Consider the following 16,938-nt stretch of genomic DNA (forward strand, 5'->3'; position numbering starts at 1 on the left):
GGGAGACCGAGAAGTATGTAATGTATTATTTCTTTAAAATATACAAACGTGTGTGCTAAAATGCTGCTCCCGTCGGGTTCACCTCTAGCTGGGTAAAAGGGAAAACAACTATTATTATGCTATTTCTCTGAGCTTCTCACTTATCCTTTTGCTGTATAACCAACATTGTACAATCGAAAAAAATAGGAAGGCCAACATTCGCTATCTGTAGTGTCTCAGTGCCCAGTAGCAATTCGAGCTTATGTAAAAGTTAGTAATATGCCACCTGGCGCACAATAAATGAAAAGCTGAAAGCCAACCTACTTTTCAGTAGGAAAAAATGAACCCTCTAAATAACGTTTTCAATGTTTTTTTTTTACCAAAGGGCCATCGCCGCATAGTTGACGTACGCCGGTCGGAACCAACGAACGACGATATTATAGGCTTTGTCACATTCCGCGAAAAAGCAACCAATACTACTCAGACCAACACACCAGATCAGACAAAACCATATCGAAATCAGAGTATATCGCTTGTTGTTTTCATCTGTATACTACTTTCAAGAATTCTATCAGTAAATGATTCTAGCCAGGTATACAATTGTTAAATCAGATCAGCAGTAAGAGCCATGGAGCGCCGCTGCGTGCTAATTCTTCTAGCGTCGGTTGCTGGAAGCGATTGTTGTGAGGTCACAGCACTGACTACGACTAGGCAAACGTTAAAGCGTTGACGATGAAGTCCACTGGGAAAATCTGGATATAAAGATTCGCAGTAACAAGTCCGCTTCGAGAAGGTTCCCAGTCGCGCGGTAAATTCTCAGTAACTGAGTCATGATGGTGCCATGGCCAGCAAAAAAAAAAGCCACCGTTCTAGCTAGCTGTGGCAGTTGGCTACAGGATAAAGCTATATCTAATCGACAGACAGCGATTGGTGTCAGTCCATGCGGGAGTTCCTATAGCAAGTATAATAGTAATTGGTTGGCGACGTGGCATTGAACAACGACTAGTGGGGAAAAGTGCAGGCAATATGTACGGGCCAGGACAGGACAGGCTTCTCTCCGTTACTGCACGGTTGTGACGACCGAAAAAAACACACAAGCAGTCGCAGCAGTGGAATGAAAGAAAATGAAATGATCAAGACGGCATAAAGCTACCTTTGTTGCTTGTTCCATTCGGTACATCTCGCCGATGGAAGCGAAAGGCGAAAAGAAATGGCGGGTGTGGCGGGCTGGTAGGAGCAGCAGTCAAAAGACAATGACGAGCTTAAACTGGTATAAGCAGTGCATTGAGGAAAGGCAAAATATATATGTATACATGTATGCACTCGATGGTCGGACACGATACGTGGCGCCGATGAGTTCAAACGCTATACTTGAAAACGAAGCCTGTATAAGTCATGCCAACTAGCCGCTCGTTCTGTAGTAGACTTATGCTTTTCATGATTGGAGCGCCTCCTGAACTAGGGCACTTGGAAACTTGAAACTTGGAGAATGCTCTATCCATAGAGAAATTAAAACATGTTATATCTGCATAGTTATGTCTTTTTTTAGTACAGTGTTACTTATTCGAAGCAATTTTATTCAATCTGTAAATGGGAGCGCTCGTTTATGGGTTTGGCCTATTTACCACACAACGTGATAGGAGGCAATGTAGGTATTGCGCTACTTCCAGCCACGATTCACAGCTGTTCTTGAGAATCGCCAAATTAATTTTCAAAACGATTATATTTTTTTTTAACGAAAATCCGCAAATCCTATTCGATGCTCTGGTTCAAGCTTGTCCCTGAATCAACCCGTATGTTAACGCTGTAGGTTAGACATAATAACCAATTAATGTTAAACAAATATTCTCTTAACAAAATACGTCTTGACATTAAAATCGAAACTTGCAATAATAATAATAATAATGAGGGGGGTGCATAAAAGCATCCTTCCAGTAAAACCGGACACCTGACATAGACCAATACGCAAATGGTAAACCGTCTGTCAAGACAAAAGTGTAATAAATCCTATCCCCTGCTCTAAGACTCGTTGCGATTTTTGGAGGCACAAACTAGTACAGTAAAAGTAAACTAAATCAGTACAATGGCTCGATAGAATGAAAATGACGTAATCAAGGAGTTGAAAAATGAGCAGCGAACGGCTGGTTATCGGCTTTATGTATCAGCGATCACAAAAACGCTGTTCCATTAAAAGCTGACGCTAATCAGTACTAAGGAGATTATCTGAGAATGACAGACTGTTGACAGCGGTTCGCTACGAGTGAAAGTACATTGATTCCTAACTTTCATTTGTAACATTTCATGGCTAAAATTCTGTTCTTCATATATTTATTTATAATACAGAATATCAAATTATTGGTTCCCCATTGTTTGTCTTTTTTCGTATGGCGGTATCTTCTATAGAGTGGTGAAGTCAGTAACGGCGCCGTACTATGTCCTGCCCTCCAAACGATTCTGCATATATATATTAATTTCAGTGTGCTATAATAATAGAGTTAAGTGTGTTATGGTTACGTAGTTTTTTTTTTGTATTTCGCCATAAATATAGATCTACCGATGTTCTCTCCGCTACTCTATACCAGCTATTCGAACCTTTTTCAGTTTTAAGCGATTAAGACCTAATGCATTATGTCGACCTGGTTTCACTGCTAAGGTATTTGTGCAACGCTACGGAATGCTCACCTATTAAACGCTGGCCTTCATATCGTATCGTATGGCCTGATTCTGATATTACTTGAAACAAGCTCTATGAATCGAGACTGTTTTACTTCTTTTTGAATTTAAAAGTAAGCAAACAATTGGCTATTCAACTGATACGTGCTGTTCGTTACCTTCTCCTAGATGTCTTACCTGAAACATGGTTATAGTTGCTTTCGTCGTTAATAGTTATACATCTGCTCTCAATTCGTTTTACAATGAGTCTACATGTGGTCATTCTTTTCGTGCCTACTTCGTATGCCAATTTTCAACGCGGCCGATCGCCCGCTGCACCTTCCCTCCACCCTCTAGAAAACGAGTTGGCCTTTTCAAAAATCGCGTTTGTAGTTATGCAGCTATGCTATGCAATGCAAGCGTCCAGTGTCTATATAATAATTTATGTTAAAGTTGTGATATATTCTCAACAGTTATTCAAGTAGTTATTGAACATATTCGAATTTTTCGAAGTTCCGAAAAGTATCTCAAGTGATGTATTTGATTACGATTCCTTCTCGAAATAAGAATAGTCCGACTACTCGTTAGTAGGTAAATAGTTAACTATAAAAAATGTTCGTCTAGTAACTACCTTGAAATAACCAACCACATTTCAAACCATCGAATTCACCTAGGGAAAACAACCTATCCATCTATTTGTAAAAATCCATATTTGTTTCTTGGTTCGTTTATCTGAGATAATCTACGTAAAGGGATAGCTTTGGTCTATTTCTTACGGGGCTCACCGAGCTTCATCTTTTTCGTGACGTATATTTTTCCGATTGATTTAATTTTTTCATAAATGAATTTGTCCCTTCTTTACCTCTACCAGCTAACAGGCAGCGCAAGCAGGGGCGAATCCCGCAGGCTGTCCTGAATTAAACTAGAAGTTCTTGTCAGACTCAGACGCCGATCACGAAAAACGTGTTTCCTTTTTCAGGTGTTACAGTACATAGGGAGTAAACTTATCTTGCATGTAAATCGTAACTTCCGTCGATATTCGGCGATCAGAGAGACTATCTAGAGTGAAAGCTGGTTAACAAGAGCTTAAACGATATGAAGTCAACACTTCTGCCGTTGCTGTACACGGATTAATCACGCCGCCAATTACTATAAGGCTTATTGTGCTCAGATAATTCTGGCTTCCAATTTTTCATTGGATGTCAGCTCCGGCTTTTTGTTTGAAACATTTGTTCAATGCGTTCCGATGTGGCTTATTATATTTCATTAGCGAAGAAGCAACAATGGGATACTACTGCATTATATTATGAAGTGTACAATAGAATGTAAACACAGTAGAAATAAGAAGCAAAACGATTTTAAATATAACCTTTGCTAAGCTAGTGGTACAAAAGTCACACATAATAATAATAAAAACAAGTTCCGCTATTGTCCATGTTATATCATTCTCGATTGTTGTTGTATGCTTTAAAGTAGCTTTTCTCTTCCAGTCAACTTACCCATGTTTACTAATTGTACCGTTTCGTTCGGCCGTCAGTGCTTCAAGATGGGGCAATGAATTGCGCGATCCAGCCGGTGGCCGCCAGTCCGTAAATAATAATAAGCAGTCTACTTTGGCCGAAAGCAGTGGCAGATTCGGCTTTCTCTTGTCACCAGTGAGCGCAGAGATGTTGATGGCACGATGCCACCGAAGACTGATGACACGTCCCTCTTTTTGTTTTATCCACTCTCACGCCGGCGACTCCTCTGAATGCTACGGGCAAACGCACTGGCATAAAGCACGACCACCTCCGCGGCAACAACGACAACGATGAAATATACGCTAACAGAACATGGCGATTCTTAAAGGCTGCAGCAGCTGACTCAGGCTGCGAAGATTTGTCAGGCTGTAGCATTGTTCAAGAACTTCCATTCTATTCAGTCGAAAGCTTCCTCAAAACTTAACACTAGTCAGTAATCTCTGAGCGCACAGCCGGATCAGTCGGAACAACAAAAAACACAAATTATTCCGGTGATACGCATTCACGTAGACAGTCAAATACTTCTAATATTGACAAAAATTATAGATAACTTGGTGATAATTTCGATCTCTGTTCACAGGATTTTTTTCACAAACTTTTCTCCTTTTTGAAAACTGTTCTTCCTTGTTTTGTCGTTGCACTTCTTGTTGTCGTTAGACAGCGCTGGTGAATACCCCGACGGCTGAAGCGATACCAGCATCACCTTCCGTAACACTGATGTGTTGGATCGAACGCGTCTAGCCAACGACAGAATCTGCCACTCTGTCGCGCTGCTGCCAGACACCCTGTCGGAGCCGGATTGGGCCAACGAGTCAGACTGCACTAGAGACGATTTGTCTCATTGGTATATTCAGCGGTGAGCCAGAAAGGGGTGGTGTGGGCCCGTGAGCCAGAGGCAGCACCGCCGGTAGCAGCCAAGAACAGAGACAACCCTCTGCTAGACAATTATTTGCTCTGGCTAAACAGCGCGATCACGTCTACGGCGACTGGACGATCCACCTACCGATCGATCGACCGACCGACTGACTGACCGACCCCAAGCTTTGAAGCACCACTTCCTGGTATCTAGCAATATTGGTCACGTTGATGGCAGAACCTTGTACAGTATCAATGAGGAGCGCTTGCTTTACTGCCTTGCCTTGTTCGATACTTCAAACTTGCACATGTGCGACGGCAGTTGGTGCAACTTTTGCTTATTGAAAATCCTGCCGTCCCTGTCTCAAAATGTAAACTCGTAGTAGTAGGCACGTCGTAGGTTGGCACTCACTTGATTGTCGAGGAGGTGATGGTCACTGTGGAAGAGCGGCAGGCGGGCGATCAATGGATAATATAACACGCCAGAAATCATAATAATATCCGACCGAGAAATATTCCATTCGTAAATTTCACAGGCGACAGGAATGCACAGATCACCTGTGCTAGGAAGCTCAAAAAGCTATTGGCAGTGGTCGGAAAGCTCTATCCAATTGTCCGCTCGCTCGTGCATTTTGTTATTATGCCAGCCTGGTTTTGCATGGGGCTAAATCGTGTGCCGTGTTGCTAGTAAAATTAGGCCGCAAGTGAGCTACGAAGCAACCAACAGTAAGGTCGAAAGACTCGAGAGCACTTTTGAAATGTCGTCTCGGTAATTTTTCGGGCCGAGAAAAGTGTGTGTGTCCCCACAGCTTGGCGCCTGACACACCTCGCTCAGGCTTGGACCGACTTAGGCTCTCTCAGCACTGGAGTGTAGTAGACAGCGATACCGAAAGGTTAGATGCTCCCGCGCCACACTGCACTACCCTGTTCTGTTGGGCTATTCGACGAGGCACACCCCACTCCGCGAGAGAGCAGTAGTCAGTAGCAGCGGCAGCAGTCAGCCAGCCCCGTAGGAGTGCTAGCAGTAGTCGTGGACAGCGGAACAGCCAGCATCAACCTCATATCACACCACCACTACTACGAGCACTGTTCGTTTACCAGCATTCACCTTCGAGCGACCAGCCTGCCTGGCTAAGCTCGGACAGAGATAGCTAGAGAAATGGGGGGGAGGGGAGGGGGAAAGCTCTTACCGAAGCCTTCGACTCCACTGAAGGCCAAAGAGTCTGAGTTGTGTCGTTGAATTGAGTCGAGCAGCAGTCGAGGAGGAGCAGAGCGCCGGACGATAGTGAGAACCTCCGATCGAGAGGAGTCCCCGTGGCTCCCTCTGTCCAGTGGTCTGGGAACTAGTCGAACTTACTCGACAGTATATTTCTTTCGCGTTTTTGCAGGCTGACTCTGATACTCCTGATGCTGGTGCCAGCAGCTGGGCTGGGAACAACAGTGCGAACAGTCAAGTGCCATCTGTTTGGGAGACGCGGGTCAAGTCCCGTCCACCGACTGTACTCGACCCGCAGCAACAAACAGAACGGTAAACCTGTCCCTCGTTAGATACTCCTATTAGACCGCTCCTTGTTTGTGTATCCTGCTGGTAAAAACACTGAGACGCACACGCACCGGTTTGCTGTTTCTGTTCTCTGTCTGTTGCAGCTGATCGTGTCTTAACGTTTCGTCTCTCAACGCAACGAACGGCTCCCCTCCTTTTCATTCTTCACAGAGATTCAGAATTTACTTACATACAATGATTACAGCAGCAGCAATCATATCTCGATATATTCCCGTTTCTTTATCAGTTTTCAGTCGAACATTGCACTTCACTCACATGCGACCGGTTTTCAGATAACAGTTTGTTTTCCGCCGGTAGCCATCTAGTGTGGTACAAAGGGAGAGCAAGCATGGTCCGATTTTTCTTCTAACCTGTTTACCCCACCCCCCGCCCGACCCCCCTCTTACTTAGGTTCAAATAGCGCCAGTGTGTTATCGACACTGCGTTAGCGCTGCTAGAAGTACTTCTACTGTATGATACTCTGCGGCACTGTATATTTGGTATGCCGCTGTTGCCGTCATTATCGCTGCCCCGCTAGACACGGAACCAAAATCGGGAAAACAGCAGTACCAGCGGTGACACATTCAACGAAAGACAACGGCACCCAACGGCTCCTGAAGCTCCAGTGTAGAGTAGTCAAATCAAGCACGCAGTACAACCGGTCAACAACACAACGCCACGGTAGAGTGATCCCAAACCTTCTTTCTCAATCCCGGCCACCTTCTCGCGACCAGCGACGCTCGACCACAGACGCCTTTCTGATATTCGACATACTCAAGCGGCTCATGTTGGTACTGCGGGTGCGTATGGGTGTGTGAGTGTGTGCGTACATGCGCTGCTTCTCCAAAAGAAGCCAGCTGTCAACGTCCAATGACAGCCAACAGCTATCCGATCCGTTGACATTAAACATAGAAAATGAAATAATCCACAAAGGGACCGAAAGATGTTTATGACTTTCTTGTGAAATATTATAAATTAGACGGCAAAAGCAAATCAGCGGTTTGCTGTCACGGCATGTACAAGAAACAGTACTAGTCATTAGAGCCTGTGTGAGATTTCTTGATGACCGCAGACCATTAACTATCACAATAGGTGGCATCTGTTACGGGAAGACTTTTTGATTGGATATCAGAAGACCGAACGGAACACGACTTCCATATCTATCGGAATGCGTCTGCAATAGCCATTGTTAGTCCTCTCCCTCTTTTTGCAAACCGTAAAATTCTTAAACATCTTAGTTTTCGATGATTTCTATCAATAATACATTTTAGTAGTTATATAGTTGATTTTACTTTGTATTAAGGAAGATAACATTGAACGATTATAAAACAGCGGACAGTCTTTTAGACCCACGTTGTAGATGCAATCACGTAAGGTGAGGCGTGCTCGGAAACGGCGTAGCGATAATCTGACGATTTACCCTTTAGGCGAGTCGCGCCCTAAAAAAATGAGTATTGCGAAAAGAAGTGAGGATTGCACGTTTACGTTCGTGAACGTCCGAAGCACATTTGAAGTACATTAGAAACTATGAAGGGCACGCGACGGGCCTAATCGGCTTAGAAAGTTTGTAAATTTTATAAAATTATAATTCTTGCGATAAAATCTTTGTATTCTTAATTTATCCCAGCTAACATAAAATTATAGTTCCAAAGAATATTCCGCATAAAATTAACAATTTGCTAAAAATTTTAAAAATTAACGTATAGTTACGTATAGTTCGTAAAATTTTTGAAGCAGCGGCTCCCACAATAGGACAATGGTGAACAAATGGGAGCGGAGCATCAATCAAGAAGTAAATCAATTGTTGTGTAGGTAAAAGCTACAGCCGGTATAAAATACGAACGATGGTTCTTACAAAACGTTGATTCGAACAGAACGACAAGTGATTTTGTTTGAAGTCTATTCATTGCTTTTCCTAAATTGTGCCACTTATCGGTTTACTGCTTCTAGACTTTACGTTGCAAGTTTTTACGGGATCGTAAGTGACACAGTTTTTATTATATGTATAGAATAATAATGGATAATAACGATCATGGATGTCGGAATATCGATCAGATTCATTCCGAAGTCAATCCGTACATCCACGGAGAAGCAAATGCGGTTACAGAGCATCAGAGAGCAATACATTTATCGAAGCGCGTTTCTGCTTACGGCATTATGATTGTGGGCGAGTTATTGTTCAGCGGTCATCCACGGGCACCAGCCACAAGCCTCAACAACCTCCGCCGGGTTACAACTGGCCCTTAACCAGCAGCAATTATGCCATACGCAGACGCCGTTAGATACATTTAACGATTTCGATGTTTTTAAAGAAATTAGAATATACGATGTGGAGCCGTATTGCGATGCTTGTCTTGATTATATTATTTGCTTAGTTCAGCTGGCGTATTTATCAGCACCGCCGGCTGTAATTACCAGTAGCTGACTGTGCGGTCACTGTGGGGCCTCTCTCCATCTCAGAAGCGCGTTCCAATCGACCATTTGTCACCAAACTGGACCAAATTGGACCAAAGACATTTGTCCACTCATCAGTCGAAGCGAACGACCTGCTGAACACAGTCTTGATGCTGTCAAATTAGAAGAGCTCTGCTACAATCGAATTTGGTGTATTCAAGACCAGTAGGAATTCGTGGAAGAGCCATGCATCTTAACCAGATGATTATCGTGCTTTACTTAGTAATCCAACAAATTAATTCCGAAAAACACTTGATTGAGCGAGTGATACGTTCACTACAGGAAATGTTCGAATAGTCTCGATCTTAATAATTTCCAAGTAATTTCCGCACCAGCGTCAATTATAATTTTTAACTTATTTCACGTGGAATACATCGTCACGGCTACAGTGACCCCATGAACTACAGATACTGCGGAAAACACCGGGTGAATTCACGGTTAGTGCGCCACCGCGAACGATTTCGACTGTAATACTAGCGGTTATTCTAAACAAATCGATAGCCAATCCGGCTCCCGGACAAATGAGTGCCGTATACAATTTGCGGCGTTCTGTTAGCGCACCTGTAACAAAAACCTCAATGGCCGATAATAACTTTTTTACATGCGAATTCGATGCTGGCTAAATATCTCATCGTCAACTAAACAAACGTGCTAGAAGGAGGTCTATAAAAGCCAATCAAGTGCCGTCAAAACTTCGTTACGCATAAGTAGTTCACGTTGTAGCCTCTTTTCCTAAACACAAAGGAAAGGAACAGTTAGTTAGTTTACCCTGTGTTATCCAAGGACCTCGCGCTGTACAATCTTGAGCAGCAAACTAAGCTAAGTAAACTGGGACCATGTTGGCAAAGTCACAAAATAATCGCAGGTTTTATAAGTAGGAGACGACCGTAGAATTCACTGTGTCAAGCTGCCGTTGTGATGGTCGACGATAACGTGCCCCATTGGAAATGCCATGCTATCGTCAAACGACCGTGTCTTACGATTAACGATCGCCAAGATGCAAACGTGGCGTTCCTTAAAAAAATAGCGTCTCTCTAAGTACGTTTAACATTTTTTTTCTTATTTAATGACACTTGTTGTAACTTGTATTTAATTTGCCCATTCTTCTTCTTATTATGCCCTTCTCTCGCGATCATCGTCGAAGCCACCACTACGCTTCTATAATGTTACAATGAACCGTGATGATATGATAATCAAGCATGCCGTTTTTAGGTGCAAATATGCCTAGTAAGGTATTTTGAGAAGAGAAGTCATCTCGGATTCGGCAAGCTTCTGCCTTTATTTACGCAGTAACTTAACAACATCGTTCCGTTTGCATCTATTACTTCTGCTATTACTTCTGCTGAATCGAAGCAACTAGTTAGCCAGCCATAAGCCATTAACCTGTACTCACGCCGCAAGGGGATGGAAACATGGAGAAGACAATTCTAATAAAACCGCTAAAATTTTATTTATTTCGGCTTATATGCTTGTTACAAATGGTATTGCGATTAGAAACGACATGACTCTTCTGTACGTAACGTTTTATCGAGACTCAGTGTCTATCTATTAAACAGAGTATTTTGATCGATTTATTGGCAAAAAATTAAAGACAAGATGGACTTTCTATTAGGTGACGGGCATATTGCACGTTTAGCAAATAGATCGTCTGTTGCAGATAATGTATAAAATACGCATATCGTATTACTTTTATTACCGAATAAAACGTTTCGGGAATATCTTGCTTCGTCAAGTAGACGAAAGGAAAATTACTTCGAAACGCTTCTGCCCTACGAAGTTGAATCTAATTACTTCTTTTGGTTTGGTTGCTTGATAATTAATATACAGCAATTTATGTAGCATTTTCAAATAACACTATTGTTCCTATAACAGCGTACCCTTCGTAAACCATAGTCAGCCAGAGATACCGAATGTGGCGTTCATAAAGTAAACATGGTTTTAATAAGAACATACGCCATAACTGTTACATAAGTTGATATCTTACTCTGTTGTTGAGCTCTTACATCTTGTTGCTGATGTCGACGTCAGGGATTTTCTCCTCAGTAGACAACTACGCTTACGGCGACATCACGTCTCAAGATTCGACCAATGCTGTACTAGATCCTATAAGGCAATAGACATATTAGATCATTAATACCCAAAAGGCTAATAGGAGCAAATCTGACGCTACAAAATGGGAAAGACTAGATAGCATAACAAAGCTCAGCTGAACAGGTCTACCAGCCGCGTTGACCGCAAATACAGTCAATGACAAATAAAAATGAGGGCAAACGAGGCCGAATCATTCTCAAGACTACCAAATCGAGTAGCTTATGGCATATGCGGTATGGAAATCGTGGCAAACCTTTCACGCATCCGATTGTAAAATGGCAAGCAACATTTGGCAAACTTGCGAAAAATGACCAGCTATGAATGCTAGACAAAAAGATGCATCACTGCAAGCAAATCTTGGACGTTATGGGAACATCACAGCTAATAACATAATAATGTGTTACAAACTCTTCTCAGCCGATCCTTCTTCCACAAGATGATTCGTTAGGGAAATTCACTGTAACCAGCTCTTGGATATGCTGAACCGCTTCTCTCTGAATTCTCCACTTTTAAAATGAGACAGGCAAAAGAATTATTTCAGACGGAATATTACTATACGTATCTATATGCGCTACACGTTTAAAGTTTATTGGAAATCAACAGTATAATGTCTAGAGAAATCCCAGTAAGTTCAGTGAGATCTTCCTCCCCGGCTACGCTTTCCACCAAGGGCAAGCCTACATATGATACTGACGAGGTAATTTTGTTCACGAAACAAAAACAAATGATTGATTCAAGTGAGAAGCGATTGTGTACGCACAAAAAACTGACCTGCGTTAATCCATTATGAAAAGAAATACACCGACGTTTTTGCTCGCTAAGTTAGACAACCTTAATAGCGTTAGGCTATACTCACAAATGGCCACGCAAATACGTAGACAATAAAATGAATTATAAACGTGGTCATAAATAGATCAAAGGAACTGTCTTTGCATACAATATAGATATCGAACGGACGTTCTGTGAAGACTCCTGCTAGTTCTCAGGAAATTTCAAGTATCGTTATATAGCACGGCGTCATGATTAAAAAATGTATCTGTAGTATAGTATTTTGCTGGGCTCTTTTAGAGGAAAAGAAAAAGAATCTTGAGATTATCGAGCAAACATCTTCAATTCGAATTTGGTTGTAATCGACTGAATAAAAACATTTAAAAAAAGGTAATTCGTACACCTCCCCGAATCGAGCGTGCCACGATACTGCATTACACCAGTGAGGATAAACTCACTCAGGTCTTCCACCTGAATTCTGCCCGTTCGATTACTGATCAACGAGAGAAGACGCGAATAAAGGCGGTAATCGATCCCGATCTTCTTGTTCTTCCTGATTTTGGCTTTTTTTCATCATACGCTTGATGTGTTGCTTATAATGCCTTTGACAAACGCAACTCCTCAATAGAAGCATAAAACTGTATCCGTGCATGCAGTTTTGAACGCGAGTATAACCAATCGCACTCTTGCAAATTATGCAAATTATGGTAACTATAGCCGTGAGTAATGCCGTAATACACTTGGCTATTTCAAGTGAGAAATAGGAAGGTAAAACAAGTTGTTTTTGAAGGTAATAAGGTTTAGGTAGCGGTACGTACGCAATGCGTGAGCTTCAAAAAACGTTACCCGCGTCCGGCTTCCTTTCGACCAATCGTCCAGTAACCATCATCACCCGACGCTGCTCATGGTAGGTATCAACGGGATACGAACGTGCTACGGCACTGTGTTGGGTCGCGTCAGCAGACTAAAGGACAATTAATCGACAGCAGAAGACAGAAAAACTTGACCAACACAAATTTAGTAGACATTAAATATGCTAAATGAATTATCTAATCTATATTCAATACTATCGATAAGGGAACCTGTATGCACCGTGTTAGTAAACCTTACTTGTGCATTTTTATTCCTATGGGTAAATGTCATACCTTAGCATTGGCCTGTCAGAGACTCTGAATGCTGTCTGATCAATGCTACTGTATCATCTGACTGAGCATATCAGTGTAGGTATTTCGTAAGCACTACCGACGCGAAAGCCCACGACGATAGCTTGTTGTTAATCTATACCATTCGAACTAGCGACTCCTCGATATATTTAAGGACCTAAGGTATACCTCCGCACTTTCTACCACCCCTTCTGCATAACTTCTGTACAAATATACAGTGCTTTTGAAGACAAATATACCTATGATAATATTACTTACCTATCGACACGCATGTGTATAAGGGCAACGAAACCGTTCATCCAAACCTATGTTTTACTAAAGCGGCTACAACTCTGTTGATGAGTATGCTTGCAAGAACCTAGATACCGACCATTCCGAGAAATTAGTTCTACGATTTTCGTAATTGGGTAAGTTAGGTAATTGGGCAAGTACCCAGTGGTAAAAACGACACATGCGAAAAACACGGCGTTTAGTAGAAAACAACGTTGTCGATTCGTGGCGTGTTCGATTGCTAACGCTACTTGATTTTCCGAATTCCATACAATAAACAAATTTAAATTTTCTATTTCTTTTTATACCCTATCGACTACGGAGTTTTCCTCAGGAAAGGTTTCAAGATAGCGATGTCATCGTACTGTATGCTCCTTCGCTTTTTTGGATGGCAAAGGAGGCACACGATAATTAACATGGGGTATTGGTACGACTACGAAAAGCTTACAGAATGACTAGTAGTAGCTTAGCTGACTCTGGGTACTCAAACAAATGAAGTACAGTCGGGGAACGGCTCAAAAATATGATCGAGTTACTGGCGCTGACTGATGGCATAAAGCAACAAAGTATAATGATTCGACGATGCAATCGGTAATTTGAAACATAGTCCTTAGAAAATTATCATGAAACTGCAACTAACTAACAAAAATAACAATCTGACAAATTTACCAATTCGACTAGGCAGAGCCGGGTAAGCCCTTGTCATTACGTGCAGGAACAGAAAAAAACAAGTGTATAGGTCTGGAGTGTTTATGACTGAAAGTGAAAAATTAAGGACCTTAACGATTCTACATGTATGAAACTCTTCGCTATTATATTCTCAATTGCGCTTGTTTTTACTGTTTTTTTTTTTAGCGTTGCCTTTAGATAGAAAAAGGATATATTAAATCAAGAGATTATTTTCGATCGATTTTCTAAGACCGTATATCGTTATGAAACGCACACATCGACAATGTACTAAGTCTCTAATAAGAAAATTTTATAAATATCTTACCTACTAATTCTAAACGATTCAGACAAAATTGTTTCCTTATCAAATGAGTGTCTTTATGAAAAATTGCTGATTATTTTTGGCTTACAAGGAATTTGTTTTTGGCCGTCAGGTCTTTTCACACTGCCGTCTACACTATCTGCCATACGCAAGCAACGTTCTTGACCCCGCTAGCCTACAATCCTTTATTATTGATGTAAATACATATGAAACCTGCCAAAGGCATTGGTTATAAATCCGCATTGTTAGATTTCCCTTCACCTGCTTGCTTGATAACTTTACATATACCCAGTTTGCGTTTAAAGAATTTCAATCGGCTTAGACACACAAAAGCGGCGCAAAAACGTTGTAAATCTTTGAAGAGCAAAGCCTGCTATGGACTCAAAGTTTGTCATTAGCCTAAGATAGAATCCTCTTTGCTCTGGCTAGCATATAATTGGGCCTTGTGCCTTCAGTGCGGACACCATATAGGCGAGTAATGCGGGATCACTACACGACTGAGATATAAGTAGTTCGTCAGCTCGCAAACTAAAGCCTTTTGGCGGTTGAGATACTACTAACCGGAAATTAAGTAGACGATTTTTAAAACAACTCTAGTAGTTTAGGAGTTTCCAATTTTATATATTTGAGCTGTTTTACCCAAGTCGTCCTGTAACTAATTTCCTTATTTCAATTAATTTTAGAGTCCGCATAAGACATTATTTTCAGAATTTTTTTTAATAGGGTATTTCTTCACCTTCCTATTTAGTAATATAAATATGTTGGATTGCGCTCGTTTATTTTTGAACAAGCACGATTTGCCAAGATGTTGGGATGAGAACTGACCTGCTTTCGAGGATTCTGAGTCGGGTCTTATATCCCTGGCACTCCAACCTGAACCCTCGCAACAGGAAAGTCCTGTTTGCTCTTTCTGCTGCAGCCGTGGTCCAGCGCCACCGTAAATATCCGTACGCGATGCTGGCGGGGCTATGATCATTGTCATCATCATCACCTTCATTGTACAACACAATGATCAGCAGCGCGCTCCACCGTTTTCTCTCGTTCCCTCTCGTCCTTCTCGCAGATTGCCCTTTCCCGACGTCGGTGGAATGAGTGGCAAAACAGACACTGAGGTTGACTAACGCTAAGACTCCTGCCGTCGTCCATCGCAGGTATCTCTCCACTAACCCTTACTCTTTCACCGGTCACTCGTGAGTGCTGTGTCCCGTAAATGGGGCGATTTCCATCAAGTCCATCGCCTATATCTGGGATATTACTTGATGGTGGTGTCTGATTACCGAAACGGCGCACAGTGCGTTGGACTGCTCGTGTTCTTGGTGCTGCTACAGCTACGATTGCTGCAGCTGCTATGAGCTGATGGTCGTCCGCCTGATGGCGGTAGTATGGTGAGCTTAGTTGAGCGCCGATGATGTTAGAAAGGGTTGCGAGATGCTCTTGTTTACTCCTGCTAACTGATTCTGCTGTTACTGCTTTTTTGGCCGCGAGCAGTCGTTAGGTGGAGATGTTATTGGTGTTTGGTATAGTAATGGAGGCAGCAGTGATGCTAATATAGACGCTGTGAAAGGACTGCTTAACGATAACCCACACGCAGGGACGACGACACAACCACCTGCACTGCGTGCTTTTGTTTCTTGCTTTTTGGCTAACACCTCAAGCATCATAATTTCTCGCTTATCAGTCGCAGTCGGAGAAAAAGCGCGAGTGAACAAAAAGAAGGGGTATTAGAGTATAAAACAGACGGAGAGAGCTGACGGGCGGGCGGGCGGGCGGGGGTCAAACGGGCGACCTCACTTAGTTACCCTCTCCGTGTAGATCCGCGTCTGTGTTTGTGTGTTCCGTGCAAGAACGCGGATAGCGACAACGAGAACTGCTGTTCCCAGTGCGAAAATGTGCATTGGTGAATTGTTTTCCGTGTGAAGAAGAGAGGAGAATGTGCTGCTGGTGTTGATAACAGGAAGGAAGAAGAACCAGAGCTGGCCATCCGCGCCCCGCACCAGCAGATCAGGATTAGTTGTGTGGTGGCTGTTTGGCGTTCGGCTTCCACATCGACAGCGCGATCGCGCTGGTGGGTTATACGTTTGATGCTTTCGTTAACAGGGTTCAATGAGCAAGCAGCAACGGCAGAATAGTGGCACGAGTCCTACTATTATTTCTTCTACTAGTGCCTGATTCCTTGATTGGTCTAGATGCTGATTTTTCTGCTGTTGCTATTGTACTTGAACTGTACCTGCGCCCCTCTTTCCCCGTCCACCCCAAAACACCCGCACGACTTTATGCATGGATGCTGTGTACGAGTGCGACGTGGTATGTGAGGTTGGAGTGCAGTATGCTGTCCTATGCTGTTCTAGTAGGACTGTTTTCGCGTGCACGCGCGCGTGCGTTTTCGTACAAGTCAACCAACGGGGAAGAAAAACGTTAGAGCAACGGCCTATGCGAGGGTTACTAAAAAACTCACTGTTCTCTGCCAGTATTGACGCAGCTGAAAGAAAGCAAGAGAGCACCTGTTCATCTCGTCGGCTGTTGGCGGGCTCCTCGTGTATCGCGTGAACATCGAAACGTTGATAGCGGCATCAGCCACTGCATCCATCAGATTCTTGAGCGCACCAAACTGTCAGCAAATGGTCACCCTGTAATACGCGAGCTCTCTTTCGA

At 42.7% G+C, this 16,938-nt stretch overlaps 1 protein-coding gene and 1 long non-coding RNA gene across 2 annotated transcripts in view; both read right to left on the bottom strand.

Annotated features, from left to right (window-relative positions):
* LOC111261888 (unconventional myosin-VIIa) overlaps positions 1 to 6,151 on the bottom strand; it is a gene marked incomplete at its 3' end in the record, with an annotated part of 10,084 nt that extends 3,933 nt beyond the window's left edge. The window contains 1 exon segment of the mRNA XM_022835726.2: positions 4,131 to 6,151. Coding sequence (XP_022691461.1) covers positions 4,131 to 4,134 — 4 coding nt within the window.
* Positions 6,152 to 6,235: 84 nt separating this feature from the next.
* On the bottom strand, positions 6,236 to 16,035 carry LOC111261885 (uncharacterized). The gene is made up of 3 exons (XR_002681267.2): positions 15,112 to 16,035; positions 12,681 to 12,826; positions 6,236 to 11,106 (listed from the first exon to the last, which is right to left on the bottom strand). It is a non-coding gene; the product is annotated as an uncharacterized LOC111261885 (long non-coding RNA).
* Between the last annotated feature and the right edge of the window lie 903 nt (positions 16,036 to 16,938).

The sequence above is a fragment of the Varroa jacobsoni genome, unplaced genomic scaffold (genome assembly GCF_002532875.2).
Source record: "Varroa jacobsoni isolate VJ856 unplaced genomic scaffold, vjacob_1.0 scaffold_608, whole genome shotgun sequence".
In the NCBI taxonomy this organism is placed as follows: Eukaryota; Metazoa; Arthropoda; class Arachnida; order Mesostigmata; family Varroidae; genus Varroa; species Varroa jacobsoni.